This window comes from Actinia tenebrosa, unplaced genomic scaffold (assembly GCF_029948245.1).
Source record: "Actinia tenebrosa isolate PJP-AT-01 unplaced genomic scaffold, QUT_ActTen_1.0 PGA_scaffold9__36_contigs__length_13948895, whole genome shotgun sequence".
Classification (NCBI taxonomy): Eukaryota; Metazoa; Cnidaria; class Anthozoa; order Actiniaria; family Actiniidae; genus Actinia; species Actinia tenebrosa.
The window spans coordinates 8,862,159-8,879,764 of NW_028292586.1; the positions used below are offsets into that span (position 1 = coordinate 8,862,159).

At 35.9% G+C, this 17,606-nt stretch overlaps 1 protein-coding gene across 2 annotated transcripts; it reads right to left on the bottom strand.

Annotated features, from left to right (window-relative positions):
• Window positions 1-425: 425 nt before the first annotated feature.
• Window positions 426-9,540, bottom strand: LOC116290032 (uncharacterized). Of its 2 annotated transcripts, none has more exons than XM_031697007.2 (5): window positions 9,133-9,540; window positions 4,358-4,472; window positions 3,981-4,115; window positions 3,513-3,764; window positions 426-2,146 (listed from the first exon to the last, which is right to left on the bottom strand). In XM_031697007.2, the coding sequence occupies exons 1-5, from the start codon at window positions 9,508-9,510 to the stop codon at window positions 1,824-1,826; spliced, it is 1,203 nt and encodes a 400-aa protein (XP_031552867.2). In that variant the 5' UTR covers window positions 9,511-9,540; the 3' UTR covers window positions 426-1,823. The 2 variants fall into 2 exon arrangements, with proteins under 2 accessions (XP_031552867.2, XP_031552882.1); XM_031697022.2 differs by lacking the exon at window positions 9,133-9,540 and adding an exon at window positions 8,601-8,889.
• Window positions 9,541-17,606: the final 8,066 nt, after the last annotated feature.

The window sequence follows — 17,606 nt, forward strand, 5'->3', positions numbered from 1 at the left end:
CGAAACAGAAAACCACACTATAGTTATTAAGAAACTTAAACTGCTGCTGGGTGTTAAAAGAAATGATTTCATTCATATTTTAGCGGCAGGACGCAAAGAACAGTTTGGACTTAAGAGATGTCCCCTGCGGCTAAGGTATCTATTGGTGTTCCGCATGGGGTACATACTTGGACCTGGTATACAACAATGGGGTACGTAAAAAGAAAAAAACATTAAAAGAAAATTAATTAAATATAGAAAAAGAAAAAGCAAATGATTAAATCTGAACAACACTTATTGGGTCATCACAACTGGTGTGTCACAGGTAGACCAATAATAAGAACTGTCACGTCACGTGTCATACAGCTTGCACCACGCTCACTTCTTGTTTGGTCATTACTTATAGAAACGCTGTTCAAGAGAAGAAGAAGACTAGATTGGCGTGAGTTAAAGATTTTTATTGAAGTCTTTATATGAAAAATGGAATTACAGATCACTGAAAAACCACAGGATGCGCAACCTCATTAAAAGTTGTTCTTTGGGTTTTTGTGTTGAAGTGCTTTTTAAATAACAGTAATAAACCAACATTATACCTTGCTATGCAAGTTTCTACTCAATTCTCTAAACCAATATTGTCGGCTCAGAATTACCACGCCTGGTTGGCTCATAGCATTTGATTTGACTACGGGAATAGCGCTTATTGGGGATTGAGGACTGGCTTCTAAATGCAACGCGTTCACATAGGAATGTCATCATCTCTATCAGAAAAAAAAAATTCATTTCTTTTTCAACTTTATGGCACAAATTATTTCCTGACGATGTGGAACATTACAAAAGTTTTATATACACTAAACAAAACTTAGGCATTGGTTTATAGATTGATAGTAGCTGAATTGGACATTTTTTCGAAAGCAGGTGAGCCCATGATTTTACCCACCGCTTACTAGTTTTTTCAGCCTTGTACATTTATAATATCATCAGAAAAACACATAAGCCCAAAAAACTGCTCTTGGGTTCCTTGTATTGCGCATCTTTACTAAACTAATATGGTTAATATGCTGCAAAAAATGATCTTTAATTGGCAAAGCGCGCGGAAACGAGCAAGGAACTTAGGTGAGTTTTAAAGTGCCTATCAAGCCTACAGGATTTTTTCCTGATTTTAATGCTCTTATAGAATAAATAAGAACGGCTTTTCCTTTCTTTATGATATCTCTTTTCGTTGCCAAGATATTCAATATAGAAATCACGAAATGATGTAGTCAATCGAGGATCCTTATAAAAAGTTAATTCATCAAATAGAGAAAATCTCTGTGAGAACTAGCTCATAGTGAAACTTATGTTGGTTATAGTGCACTATGACCACCAAAAGTTTCAGTCAATTCGTCGAGCTAATTGTGTTGTCGTCTGAGAAAGCATGCATCTTATGATCACGTGATAGTGATTATTACAAATTTGAACGTACGTGTTTGCGTTAAACATGAAAAATAGTTAAAAGCCTTCAAAAATCTAAAATATTTACAAAGAATGCATGGCTTGGGTACATGTCTAGTCCAGGCACCCCAACCACACATTCTCTGTAATCCCCAATCTTTCTATACCGTAAAGTCTAAAATCTGCTGACTGGGAAACCAATTTCCAATTAGTCATTTCGAGGATGAGGGAAAAATGGAGTAGAGTTGGTTTTTATAGTGCACTGTGGTTCTGTTTTGGGAGAAAATATTTCGATAGCGTTTATTTTGTCAGCTAAAAGATCCCTAAAATACACTGTGATGCCAATGAGAACAAGCTTTTTTCCTCAACCTCGGAATGGTGAATACGCAAGACTAATTGAACGCATCTTATTGTTACATTGTGTTCTTATAAAACACTTCAATGTCATCGATGGTATATAAATCTTCAATGCCTGTAAAGAAGTTACAATATTGATTATATGCACAGCCAGGAGGAATGGCATAAGCGTATGGTTTATTAATATTATATTTCATTGTCGAGGCATGAGTGTGTATTTTGAGGTCTTTTAAACCTCCAAACGCTGGTCCATAGTTATGATGATGATGGTATACAGCTATGTTGGTTTTTATTATGTTAAATTTCTGAGGATTGAAGCCACGGATGTTGAATAAAGTGAATATGAATGACTTTGTAGAATTGTAGAAAGTATTGGTACCTGTTAATAAATGGAATATTATCAGATAAAAAAGAAAAAAATTATGATACTAAGGACGTTAATGAGCAAAGATCCTAATCGCCATATTTCTTCTAAATTTTGCATCATAATAAAAGTACATTTTCTCATTCTAAAAGTAACATGAGAAAATAAAAATTGCTGGGGGTCACTGGCAGTATGCAAACATGGAAAAAAATTGTTATCGCTAGTCACAAGAAGACCGTCAAAAAGAAATCTTATTTTCCTGACATATCTTCCCAATTTTTCACTGAGCTATAGAAAATGACCCAATTTTTTTTCAAACGTCAAGCTGGAAATTAGAACTATGTGGCATTCTTGATATTTTGCTTATCAACACATTGGAATGATTGTGACGTCATCACGTTGAACACGCACGCAATAAACTATTGCATAGAAAAGCTGCGCGCGAACAATGAACACGAATATTGTTAATGACTCAAGCGAGCAAATACGTTTGGCATATTTTCCTTAAAACTTTGCATGGTGCAATAAGATTGTCATAGAATTTAGAAGAGCGAATTTTAAAAAATGGGGGATACCAAACCTAGGGAGAATAGATCAAGTATCAAAATCATTTTTTTGTAGAAAACATAAATGGATTGCTAAACGTTTCTTGAAACAACCTTGGAACGTCTAATAACTAATAACCTAAAGAATACTTTTATGTGTAAATGATTATGAATGCCTATAAATAACACTGTAGTTATTGAATCGAATTTACAGGCAATTTTCAACATTTGCTTTGCCTGGCGCGACGTAGGTTGAAGTTTTCATCTAAATACCTATTTTCATTATGAACTTTTCATAATTTTCTTCAAATTTGATACATTATTGATAGCTTATCTAGCAGCTCATTTTCATCAAACAGTCACGTGCTGATACATCACTCTGAGAACAAATCGATTCAGCTAAAGGCCCCTTCATTTACGTGTAGAAAAGGTTGTGACGGATAGCAAACAAACTTTAAATTAAAGATTTGATCTGTGTTTTTTCTGACATTTTTTTCGAGTTAAATATTATTAAAGAACAGAAATCATTTTTTTAAAATATATTCACCTTATACAAATACACCTTTAGATATTTAGAAATATCTAAGCTTTTTATTGCTTCGTATCTTACAATCGAAAGTATCGCACAAGGGAGAAATAGGGTTTGGATATGACATTCGTAATCCAGCAAAATTTAATTAGATAAACAAAAAAGTCCGAATTTTTTTGCTATCCAGTAAGAGTCGTGTGTTTATGTATTACAACTGGCGTATTTTTTATCTTCCAGGTTGTTTACGAGATAATACCCGCGAAAGGACATGAAACATGTTAATCATTTGATGTTCGTATTAACTTACTTGGAGACGACCATGGCACATCTGTGTATCCACCCCATATGTACTGGTTCTTCCTTACTAAGGTAACCGTAGCTCCTTTACCGTCACATTGAGGATGGAAGGTTCTTGTCACATCAAAGCCGTCGTTCTTGCCCGACCAGCATCTTGTCCATCGGGTGTTCACGACATCTTCGGGTACTTCATCCATGAAAGTCTTTAAAGCGGCATGATAACTATAATTGCCATAATCCCTGAGCATGTCTGATTCCAACGCTAATTATGGAATAAAAGGAAAATTGAACCATTGCTTTGTGAACCATTGCTTTGTGAATGGTAGAACGAAGGATCTGAACGAATGGACAAGCGAACGAACAAACGATTTGATCAACAAACGAACGAATGAGCAAACGAGCAAACGAAATAAGAGAAATAAAAAAATAGATGCATGGATGCATGGATTCGCCATGGAAGAATTGACAACCAACGTACCAATCGTAATCTCTGTACAGTTTCTTCCGTTTCCAACGTAACCATCTTTGCACGTGCAGTTGAACGAGCCAATGGTGTTGGTACAATTAGCATTGCCACTGCAGTCATGCTGTCCTGTGGTGCATTCATCGACATCTGTTAAGATTCAAAAGAAAAGAGTAACACTTTTAACAAGTGTGGAGAGCGCTGCTAATGCGCCGCTTCTCCCTAACGCGACCTGGGTTCCGTTCGCGCACTCGGTGTCATCATCCTCTGTTTCCGAAGACTGAGCTATCACTCCTTGCATCTTCCACGTAAGATAAATTACTTTTTTTTCCCATTTACAATTTTACACTACAATTACAAAATACGGTTCTTAAATCTATTTTGTGTCATACCTTTGCAATACTTGCCTTCGTAAGGAGGTCTTGGGCACAAACATTCATAGGTGTCGTTATCATAGTTAGGAATGCAAGTAAAATTGTGAAGACAGGGAGACTTGCTGCATTCGGACTGAAAGAAAAATTATTAAACTAATGTTTACAAATTCTTTTTTTAGGAGAATTTTTAACTTTTAGTTTTTAATTTCTTTATGTTCTTCGTGATCTTTGATCAATTAAGTATGCGTAGTACTATACTCTCAGAGCCTACAATCACATGATTATATGTGAGATATGGAGTGCCTCAAGAGACACGTGAAACACATCGCTTATCAAATTCCCATGACTTGACATGAGCATTTTTGCGAATACCCGTTTGCTAAAGAAAAATGCTTTCTACTCCTTTGGAACTAAAAATTAAGAGATTGTTCTCGCCCTCTGCCACGAGATAGCAAGAGTAGACCTTATTCTACTAATATGTGAAGTTTGGAGCAAAAGTAAAAAATATGTTTTGTTCCTCCGCTTGAAAGTGGGAGGTTTATCAAGTAATTCCCGGTTATACTTCTACCGGAAGTCCCTAATACTTCTTCCTGTTTGAAGTGGAAATCATTCAACTTAGCATCTGAAGAATGACTGAAAAATGTACTAAGAATGAATGAAGTGAAGAACATTCTATTAAAAAATCCTTATCGACCCCGATCGACCTCTTCAAGTTTCCCTGATATTTTGGTTTTAATGGCAAAGCGTGTAATTGTAATGCGACACACACCGACACTCGCAACGCTCAAAGCACTAGATTTTCCGAATTTTATGAAATGAAAACCACCATAAATTTAGAAGAAGTCCTTAAGAACACACAGCAGCAATAGATGCTTAACAAAAATTAAAAATTAAAAAATAATCTTTTTATCATAATTTTGCAAATAACGAACTTTTTTCTACCGCTTTACTATTTTTAAAAACTGTGTGGGAATCCATTTCCAGTCGCGTTTCAATCTTTGACGATAATCAACGTGGTCATCCCAATAAGTCTTTCGTAAAACCCTCCTCACCAAGGAGCTCTCTCAGTAATGAATTTCTAGACAATGCCATTGTTGGCAAGGAACGTTTGTGACGCTGATGTTTCAATGACGTTTTTGGTTTGTGTTCCTAGTTCTTGTGTACCTGCCTTAAAGGTTTTAGCGTTGTCTGAAAGGATATGTTATGGTACACCTCTTGCTTCTAGCATCGTCTTGGACGTGATGAAAATAATTTCAGTGACTCCGCTCTTCCATTTTCTTGCATAGTGAAGAACGAGAGCAGTAGCTTTGATTGCTCGATTTATTGTGCTGCATTTTGCAGTGTCGATGGTGTTTAGTATGCTTGGATGTTCTTCTTTTGTGGCAGTTGAAAACTTCATTTGGATTACTTCCATGTCAGCACTGGTTGGTGTTCGATTCCGGTCCTCTGGCCACATTTGCTCTGGTTGCTTTACCATCATGGTGGTCCTTCAAACCATAGCTTTTCTTTGATATATAAGGGTTTGGTATTGACACCTCGAGTCAAAGTACCTCCAGGTGTTTGGGTTCTCGCAACTTTGATTAGTTTAGTGGGTTAAGGTTATTAATCTCCAGCTAATTTACTTTTTGTTGCTATCAAGGCATTCATTTTCTTGTTTTCATTGGTGTCAAAATACGGTTCACATAAAAACGTAAAACTCTTCATATGGATAACCAAACATCTTTATGTAAAGGTAAGCTTAAGCTTATAATTTGCTCGGCTTTTTGAAAGAGTTTTCAAGTCTGTCTTTTGGATGTCGATTTATCTTTAAAAAGTTGGGAAATCTTCAAAATTTGGATTCTAATGAAAGGCATCCAAGGTAAATTTCACTAAATTTATATTTTATTGCATTACCTGTAATTATCTTTAGTTTTTCAAGTAAAATTAACCAGGAATTCGAAGCGTAAAAATGTCGGCTATGGAAAACTTTGTCGTTAATTAACAAAACTAGCCTCTAGGATGGCTGGTGATGAGTTATGCATATGTTACAAAATTCCTAAGTGGGAGAGAATAGTAAGGTCGAAAACAAAAACTCGTGCAAAGGAAAATTATGTAGTGCATTTCAATTTGATTTTTTCACTTCATAGTTTTCATTTTGGGGGACATTATCTTCATCTCGAATAAAAAAAATATTGAAGACTTTTTACCCGTTACATTTTAACATTTCAGTTTTATCTAAATTGGGCTCCATGTGTCCATTATAAGCTCCGCTTTTAGGCAGTGCCTAAAAGACCTGTATTGTTTTCAACTGCTTTGTACGAGTTTGCGTAATTTATTAAACAATAACAAGTGGATGAAATTAATAATAAAGATATCGATAGTGAAAGATCTAGAACTTGTAAAAATTTGATCTTAATAGCCAAACAAGAAAATTTCAATTAACTTAGAACTTTAGCAAAGCTCTGTACTTTACAACGGTCAGAAGAAATTGCGCAAATTCAATTGCTTACCTATCGTGCTTTGTGAACCCGTGTCGATTGCACACCACTGAAAATATGATCAAACGGAATAGAGCGCAAGCAGCATGCGCGGTCAGAAAAGCAATGAGATTATAAAAGATAGCATAGAACATTTTAAAAACAATCATAATAACCTCAGGTTTTTTTTCTCAAATAAGCTTACTTCGGGTTCGTAAACTCGAAAATGTCAAAACTTGCTTGAGCAAACACTTGACGAGCAAATTTCCAAAGCATTAGGATGTAACGAATGAAGTATAAAAAGAAAAATTATATCATTCTGTAAACAGTTCAAGCAATAAAATCATATTAAACTTCATCTGATTTTATTACAATGAAAGTGGAATTTTGATAAAAACAAAGTTTTCAAAAACGGCGAGCATTTTCCAGAAACCGTTTCTAGGGAAACGAATATTAGGTAATGAGAATCGGAAGCAAATCAGGATCACTTCCCTTGCTTTTCCCTTCATTTTTCGAATTGAATAATAGTAGAATCGCGATAAAAAACTAATTGCCATTTTGAGACGGCAATACCACAAAATATTGACTGCTAGTTAGGAGAAAATATACTATGCATTGGGCTCCGTCGCTTTGCGACTCCGCCCAATACGGAATATATTTTGCATATAATATATACTTATAGAAATCACGATTAGGCCCCGTCCACACGTATCCGAAAATTTTTGTATCCGCAAAACAAAATTTGCGGATACAAAAATTTCCGGATACGTGTGGACGGGGCCTTAGAAACGTACTGAAATTTATGTTGAAGGAATTCGAAACCCTGAGTTGAGAATACGACGTCATCAACTTCCTAATTAGCGTAGACTTATAACTTGACTGAATTTCTCTCGAACCAAAAATGCTAACAAGAAATGCATATGCAGAACTAGCTAAGGCCTCGTCCACACGTATCCGCCAATTTGTTTTGCGGATACGGGTTGCGTCCACACGTGTTCGGAAATGTTTGTGTCCGTATCCGCAAATTTTACGAAAACGGATACGTGTGGACGGTGAAAACGATTCGAATACGCTGCGTGTGGACGCAAACATTTTCGTATTCGCAAAAAATAATTTGCGGATACAAAAATTTCCGGATACGTGTGGACGGTGAAAACGATTCGAAAACGATTCGAATACGCTGCGTGTGGACGCGAACATTTTCGTATCCGAAAAAAAAAAAAATGCGGATACAAAAATTTGCGGATACGTGTGGACGGGGCCTAAAAGAAGTCACAAAACAATATTGAAAACAAAACTGTTGAAGCATACGTTAAACGGATTTAGTTGTTTAGAATATGACAAAGTACAGACTCACTTCCTTACAAGAAATATTGAGCCATATTTTTTCAGCCATCAGAAATGAAATATTCTATATCATATTTGATTTCTTTTTTTTTTTTTTTTTCTAGAAAACTGTATATGCGTAATTGATTTTAGTAGCAGCAGTTAAAATATTGTCCTTTAATAATTAATTTGCTGTTCTCTCTGTGTTATTGTGAATAATTCATTGTGCGAAGTTTTTCTTGCAAAGACGACAAGGAAGTTTAAATATACATACTTTATTTGGTAATACAGGTCAAATATTCAGGCAGCCAAGGGCTGACCGATGTGGACATGTGTACTAAACTAATTTATACTGATATTAAAAAATACTTACATTTACATATAGTTATAGAATTATATAACTCTTGACTTCACCAAGAAAATATGTTTCAAATTGAACTTTCAAAAAGCTATTTAATGAACTTTAGTAAGTAACTTACCATCAAATGATTGTTCAAACTCCTCATATTTGATTCGGCGAAGTTAAAAGGCAAATTTAAAGTAAAGTTTTGCTCAATCGTTTCAAAACGTAGGGGCCGTATACATGATTCCGGAATGAGATTCATTTCGGAACGAGTTCATTCCGGTTGCCATATTTGTTTACATGATACCAGAGTAAAGTTTCATTCCAGAACGGAATGAGTCATCCCGGTTTTCATTCCGGAACGAAACGCTCATTCCGGAACGATATTCCATACCGTTATCATGTAAACGTGGAACGAACACTCATTCCGGAATGAAACTCTCTCTGGGGAGAATGAAACAAATAACGCATGCGTATCAGACATTTCAATGCGATCGTAGCTTGAACTCGTTATGTGGATTTTTCTCATGTAAACGCGATATGAAATTTCATTCTCGTTCCGGAATGAATTCATTCCGGTATCATGTAAACGGGCCCTTAAGTTTTTTTTTAACTCAAAAACATATTTCCTTTCCATTATTTTTAAAATAGCATTTCGAAAAACTTACCCTGATGCTGTAGTGATTAAAATCTGAATTCGGACTTTGAAACTTGGACGAAGAGTTGTATTTATCAGTCGGCAACATCTCACAGAGGTACTGGGCTTTCCCTTGGTAAAAGAAAATTGGCTTTTTTCCAAAGTTGATGGATAAACAAGTCAGGTTACTGGCACAAGCAAGAAGACATTGTTTATAGTTCTGGGCGTGGAACTGGCGTGTGTCGTCTACTTCTAATGTACTGTTTGGGTGAAAAAGGAAGTTAAGATAGCCGAACTCTGGTTTTCGGTAATAAGGCTGTTTTCCAACATTGAAAGTTATTTTGGTTGAGTTCGCTCCGCTGAAAAATATAGCGAAGCAAAGCACCCAAAGAATAGTAAGTGCCTTCATGTTTTTCTGATTCTCTTAGCAAAGTGTTCAACCGATGACTAATATCTTCAAATGATTGTGAATCCAATTGCGGTGTCATATAAAACTTGAAATCCTGTCATCACCTGTTCCAACGCTTTGTTTTGAATGTGAACAAGAGTTAATTTAAAATGCAAACATAATTACAGGGGGTAAATACAGTTATATTGAAGTTTATTATTGTACGTAGTTTTCATTATTATAGATGTTTTGTATCAACCACGTAATACTTTGTTCTTAACCAAGCTTTTTATTTTCAACTATAGTTACTGTATTCTATGCTTTTTGAATTTACCTCGCGCTCTATTATTATTTTCAATACCCTGATGGTGTAGAATTATCTTCGAAAGCTTGGAAGAAAAAAGTATTACGTGGTTGATACAAAACATCTATAATACAGTTATGTTATTTGAGAAGGGGAAGGGGGCGGAAAATATAGGCTTAATGGAAGCAAAAGGAAACCAAAGGGAAATATTTTAAATGTACTTTCTTGAAATGATGTTTTCTGCGTTCTAGGCCTGAATAAACATTATCCATCGGATAAATCCTTATCCAGCTGTTGAAGTTTGTCCAGATGGTGTGATAGTTCAGTTGCACAAAGGTTAAACAAAAATTTTCCACTGCGTTTTATCATATGGAGCTTTATCCACTTGTCAGTTCATATTCGAGTATAATTTATTCAGACTTTGTACAACGGGCTCCAGCAGGGCAACTGTTCTTAGAAATATTGAATATTGTTCTTATTTTAATTATGTTTCGCCTAGCACAATGTTTTTTAGGCCTGTTCTTGGTATACTCGGGCTTGCTTCGGAGAAAAAGGTAAAGAAATTTTTGGTTGAAAGTAAACATTTCGATAAATAGTTTTATGAATATTTTTTTAAAGAGAGGGAGAGAGAGAGAGAGAGAGAAAGGTTTGATTTCTTTATCCAGTGAAAGATTTACTTGGAACCAAGGCAGATGTAGTACTTATATAGTAGTGCTTCTCACCACAGGCGTCTGGGGTTCTATTTTTTTTCCGGTATTCCCTCCTCCGCAAAACACGCGAACAGATTCAGTTATTAAATATATTCCTTGCACAAAAAGTTGCTCTTGCATTTCAACTGAATATATGGGTGGCTTTTGTATATTCTAGGCTTTGAAGATTCGTTTTCAATAATGAATGTTCAAATCGAATAATAAAATCAAGAATCCAAAAATAAAGTCATTGGTTTGACTGTGATTTTAAACTACTCCTTGGTGTAGTATTCATTATTATATGGCAAGGTAATTTCACGCGCTATGATTGGTCAATTTGCGGTCCATAACTTACGGTACGGACCGAAAAATGAAATGGTTCACTGAGTGTACGTACTTATGATCTTTTAAAACATTCAAATCTTTATCAAAAAAATATATATCTGGATGAAAATCGTCGGAAAACCTTCAATAAATAATTAGAGATAACTGAAAGTCACTGGCATTTAATGTAAAACTTATCAAACAAGCGACAACTCTTTCATACAAGCGAAACTCTTTCGATCAAGGCTCTACACGGCACTAGTTGAGCGATTTTGTACGACTAGAAAAAACTAGAAAAACTAACTATGCTAAAGCTAAAACTATGTCAAACTACGAACTAAAGGGTGGTGAACAGCGGCTAATTCAGTAAATGAAATAAAGATAGGTTTACGAGTAGAATTAACGTAAATTTGTTATTTCAGTGAGCTAACAACGTCCAGTTTGAACTTATCTGAATCGATCGGGTGAAGAAGCCAGTAGTTTCTTTCGTAAACGTTTTAAGCAGTTTTCTAGGCTCATCCGCTCTTTAAGTATGTCCATATTTCAGTAATATTTCACCCCCACTTGAATTTGAATGTATTTTTAGACAGGAGAGTTGGCAGTACCTTTTTTAATTGAGTCGAAAGTGTGCCTTCTTCATGACTTCAGACATTGTACATATGGCGGCCTGCTTTAAACAGTCAAAACGTTGAAAATTGACGAAAACTATCCATGTTCAGCCAGCCGTAATTTTCCAAAGCTTCTCATTCATTTCTGGAGACAGTTTTTGAGTTTTTTTCTCAATAAAAGGCAGGAAAACAAGCGGAAGGCTGTAGTATTTTACATCTTGGTTGTGAATATCTTGAAGTTTGAAGTACGACAGTTTTCTTCTCAATCTCATGTTGAGTTCTTGAGGTCTTCTTTTGATGCCTTTTTTGCTCTGCATTTATATGTTTTGCAAAAGAAAGCCTCACTTTTGTTAACTAGTATTTCAGAAAACTTTAAACTTTAGCTAAATTCTTTCAAAGTAAACTAAAACTTCGCCTTTTGAGCGACTCAAACACTACATGACTTTTGGAACGTACAGGAAGCCCTTCCAATGCAGTTCTCGTTTGACATGCGCTGTCAACTTTACTTTTTGTTGCTTCGCCTCTTTTTGATCTCAATGCCTTGCCATATAATAAATATCTTATTAACCTCGTTTGCTCGGTCTGTACCGTAAGTTATGGATCCTCGTTTTTTCCACTTTTTTATGGCCCGCGCGCTACGCGCTTGGGCCATAAGGCAGTGGAAAAAACTCGGTCCATAACTTACGGTACGGACCTCGCACTCGGTTAATAAGAGCTATGTATTACTTTATATTGATTTGAAGTTGAATTATTATTAACAACTTTTTTGTTAACCAACTTGCGTCATAGCTTTTCCAATACGTGACTACTTCCATAGAAAACAAAACTACCAGCACGAATATCTCAGTCATTTAATACTTCAGCACGCCAACACTTCCTAAGACAAAAAGAAATGAGGTGTTTGAATAAATAATAGCGGATTAACTTCAGGTACTTTTCAAGGTTTTCAACTGAAATTTCAGTTCATGTTTTTTGTGTTTAAATGCAATCTGCTTTTCGTAGCCCATGATACTTTGCATTTTTGGGGGTAACTGGTCAAAAACGGTACCAAAATTACAAACGTTCATGTCAAACACATGAAATAGTGTTTCCGTCCTCCGATTTCCAAACACCGAGAAGTTAGGGACTGTTTATATGGATGCGAGCCAGCCTAGTAAGCAGGCTAGCCCGCTTTACCGAAATCTCGACTCATCCTACTTTCTTTTTAAGAGCGACTGTCGGTAAAAATCGACCAAAATCGAATGTTCATGGCACTAGTCAAAAAATCGATTTCGCTCATATTTTGTTTTTCAATAGCCCTTAGTGTGAAATAAATAGAGGTGTTTTTAGTTTCGAAAAAAATATTTCTCACAGGAAATCTATTTCGCCCAAATGCACGGAAAAAATAACCGCCGAGGTCAAGTAATTTAGTGCAAAAATAGGCGCATCCTACAGCTAAACCACCTAAGGTGGAACCAAACTAATTCAGAGCAAATTTTGGACAATTTAATCTCGCTTGCTTAGCAAACGTAGTGCGTCATTTAAACGGAATTTTTCATATAATGTGTCTAATAATTCAACATTCTAACTATGTATTTCATTTCAAGGGTTTTTAAGTTTTTAGCCTGTTATGGCCGAAGAAAATCAAACAGTGCTATTTTTAATTTTTGGCTTTTTTCTCCTCATCCTCAGGTATGATTTTTCTGAAATTTTCAGAATCTTATCATCTAGACTAAGGCAGCCTTTATATAAATTTGGATGGAAAGTCTAGGGCAGGAAAAAAGTTATGACGCCGCTTGATTGAACTTCGATTCAAAATTTGTTGAAGCATATAAGAAATTGCGCTGTAGAAACATTGGCATTGAATAGATTAAATAGAAGGGAGGTGTTCCTAAATAGCTCACCTCGTCGATCGAAAAAAACGCTCACGGTCGTTCCACAAGTTCGGGAGAATATTTGCATAACGAAACGTTCAATGTCATTGTGTTTATGCAGAATTCTGACGAACCTGTCACGAAGTTAACCTTGTGGAATGTCCGAGAGCGATGTTGTCGACCGATTTTTAATTGAATATTTCTAGCGGGGTGAGCTCTTTAGGTACACCTCACCTTAAGGTGGCTCCATGGGGTTTTATCCTCGAGCTACCATGCAACTTCAAATCGCAAATACGCGGACGCAAATAATAATAATAATAATAAATAGGTGCTTTTAGGGCGCATTTCTAACCTCGATGCGCCTAACGATGCATATTTCTAACCTCAATGCGCCTAGCAACGCATATATATATGATTAACTGAAAAATCAAACAATTCAATACTAATTTTATTTTTAGACATTTCAAGGGAAAGATGAAATTTTCGAATGAAAATGTTTTTACTGAAATCGGAATTAATATTAGATCGCTGTTAAGCGTTGGTGCGTTTGCTTTATTGCCTACTTTCTCCAATTTTTGACCTAGGTTTTCTTATTTAAAGAAAAACTTTTTATTTACTGAGGGTATCCAATCTTTCCAGATTTCAAAATCTAAATGCTCGCTTTCCAAAGTTCGTTACAATAAATAGTCCGCCGGATGCAGATCGCGCACAACCTAGTCAATTATACAAAAATTATACAAAATAATCATTTCCAACGCTTAAAACCAACTGATTTATAATCTGTACGATCTAATGGACAAGAAAAAATATTTTGACAGTCATCGAATGAAACAAACAATATATAAAGCGATTTTTCTGTTTTGCATGGTTATTTTGTATTATGCTGACAAAAGAAATTCAAACTAGGCAATCAGATCACAGCAGTTGTCATAGAAACAGAACAGCCTTCCCTCTCTGGAAGTTCTCAGAAAATTCAAGATGGCGGATTTTCATCTTAAAAATGGATTCAAAAATGCTAAAAAAGTCAAGCTTCATCAGTTGAAAACAGCAAAAAAGGTTGAGAATGGCAAAAGGAGGACTCCCTGCTTGCTATCTGAGAATTAAGAAGGAAAGAAAAAATCAGTTGGGCCATTTTACAGCTGTTCAAGGTCCGTTGACACGAAAATTGAAGCGAGAGACGTTGAAACTTGATGTTGAAACTTTAAGAGCTTTCGCCTACTTTATCCGTAAAGAGGTAATAATACTTCTGTACAAAGAAAGCAGCTTATTCAACTTTCCTCTTAGTGTTTAGGAATTGAAAAAAGAAGGATATTTGATGATGATTTATGTAAGTTTTGCAGAATTTCTTCGCAATACGCTTACTTGTTTTCTCAAAAAATGTTGAATATTTGAAGTCTTGAAGATAAAAAAAAAAAAAAAAAAAAAGATTTCTAAACATGTTTTTACTTAAATAAAATATTGTTTTGTAAACCGATTTTTGACAAAAACTAACGAGTTCTTCGCTTGGTGCATTTTTTCCAACAGGCCTTTTTTCTATCTAATTTTGGTTCGAAATTTTTGCATCTATATTCGCACTCACGGGTTTTCAAAAAGCTCAAATAGCACTCGCCCTATTGGACTCGTGCAATTTTGAAAATTTTGAAACCCCGCTCGTGCAAATTTAATCCAAAGTGCACTCGAAACCATGCGATTTCCTATACAAATTGTTGTATTGTGTGTGTTTCACTAGTTTGTGAAAACCACTCTAGTGAATCAAACTAGAAATACGTTTGTTAATTCATGAAGTCACTAAAAGATATATCTTTTTTCAAATATTCTCCTTTAATTTCATATGCATTGAAGGATTTTAAGGCAGTCAAATAAAAATAAGTACAAAGTTGTGAACTTGCGAAAGAACCTCATTTAGAAAAAAATCGTTCGACGATTTTTTGAATGCCGCCATTATCGATATTTTCTATCGCTTTTGACAACAAATGGGGTCATTTAGCTTCATATCAAAAAATCCATAACGTTAGAAAAAAGTCACAATTTGATCCATACTCGTATTCGAATTCATGAATATACACTAGCCATCCTGATGACGTAATAGGTATTATATAAGGTAGCATAAATTATATAGATGTGTCACTTGACGCGAACCAAGTTCGAGAGAAGTCACTGTTTATGACTTCGCCGTTCGTCCAGCAGAGATGGCCGAGAATGCTCAGCAAATGATTGCCGTTTTAGAACCCCCTTCATCTCAGCCGACCACTTCAACAACTACAGCTTCAATTGTTACGCCGCTTTTGAGTTCTTCAACCTCGGTAACAACAACTACTTCAAGTTTAAGCTCATGCTCGATTGCCACGGCCACGGAATCTTCATCGTGGGGCTCGATCTGCGACTCATTTCATGGAGAAAATTACCAAGCTACAGAGGTATATCTTAGTTTTCTTAGATTTTACAGTGTTTTTTTCTGTTTGGGATATCCATTTTTCGCGGTTTAGGCTATTTTGCTTCGCTTGCCGTTGATTTTGTACAACATGGTTATGCTAATTAGTAACGGTCGATAAGTGCAGCTATCTGTTTATGCCATGCTTTCATTGTTGTATTGGGGACAGAGGAGCCCGTTTTGGCATGAGGGGCCTAACTCTATTTTAAGTTCATGTAAGGCCAGAGGTGCCTTAAGGCTTGAGGAGCCTTGTTTCAGTTACATCAGAGTAAAGTATGGCCTGAGGTGCCTTGAATTGAAAGGGAACAGTGTGAAAGGAGAAAAAGATTAGTGTAAACATTGTAAATTATTATAATATCAAATGATCAAGCAGTTAATGTTCAAGCTGAAACTCAAAGGGAAGTGGAGGGGAATTCAAAGTGAAAGTGGCCAGAGATATCTAAGACCAGAGGAGCCTGAAGTTGAGTGTATAGAAAGTGATATTAGAATTTATGGAGTTTCCCTGCTGCTGGGAGAACGCGTCCATATGCTCCATACCTTCGTGTTCGTGGTCCTAGAACATGTTTCATTTGTTATCAGGAAGGGCATATTGCTCGGTTTTGCCCACATAACCAAGCTGTTAAACGCTATTGTGTACGGAAAATGGCTAGGCACTTCGAACGGAAATGGAAATGAAGTTGATATTAATGATATGAATCAATTAATAAACTCTACAGTATGTAGCAATTTCTGTTGTTTTCTTGAGAATCTATTTAGGTTAGTTAAGTGCAAGAATATGACCACAACGAGTGCTTTGTCCTTTAGGGCATACCCTTGAGCCCGCATCAGCGAGTTATTCAGCTGTCATCTTCTAGGGCTTGCGGCTTTCATGTTTATTATCTTCGCCGGATTTCAATGTTCCTTTTCTTTTACGTTCCTAGTTATTCACCAGAGCCTGTTCTGACTCGGTGCGTTTAGAGCGTCGTGGTGTAAAGAATGAAATAAATTGGATTACGGCTGATGGAGACCCAAGTCCAGGAAGAATGAATGTCAAATGAATGATGCCAAACGAATGGTAATTGGACTGTATGTAAAGAGAGTATGTTTGGGTGTGTCATCATAATAAGGTTGGGGATTTTACTAGGATGTCATGCTAATAGGTTGGTCTTTATTTGGCGAGCTCACAGGTAGCCCAGTAGAAAAGACATTTTACGACTGACCTTCACAGGCAACCCAGTAAAAACTTCGTTGCGGGATATCATTTTGAAAAAAACACCTAGACATTCTCTCGCTCACTACGCTCGTGAATTTCTCGCTTCGCTCGAATAAAAAACTCTACAGCAGACAAGTCAAGTATTTTAAAGCCTAATTTTATCCTTGTGAAAATGCCCCCCGTAAAGAATTGACATCTTTAACATAAAAAGGTACCCTACTTTGAATATATTAGCTAGCTTTTAATGCCGGAAAATGTTCGTGGATATTGATATCAATCCTTAATGCTAATTTTCATGAGGTCACTCGATATGTGACGTCATAATTGAAAAAAGTACCTAACATTTAGGCGGTGCCCGAGTTTAGCTATGTACAGGGAAAAACTAAATACGGAAAGTTCATGAGTGAGCACGACGAACAGCTTTACGTTTCTAATTTGCCTAGTTAGTATAACCAAGTTTTTCAAACGACAATTTTTTATGGCCTTGAAGTAAAGTCTATTTATAGAGTCAGTATGTTTCACTTATTCAAACTCGTGACCGCATTTTAAAATAAAAACCGAAACCTTATACATCTTGAATTAGTCAGGTGATCACTCTTAATTCAACCCGAGATCCATCTATGTACCAATTTCCATCAAAATCTAATGAAGTTTGTGGGAAGAGAAATAAAAACGTGTTCGTGAAATACTAACTAAATCGAGAGGTCGAATTTAAT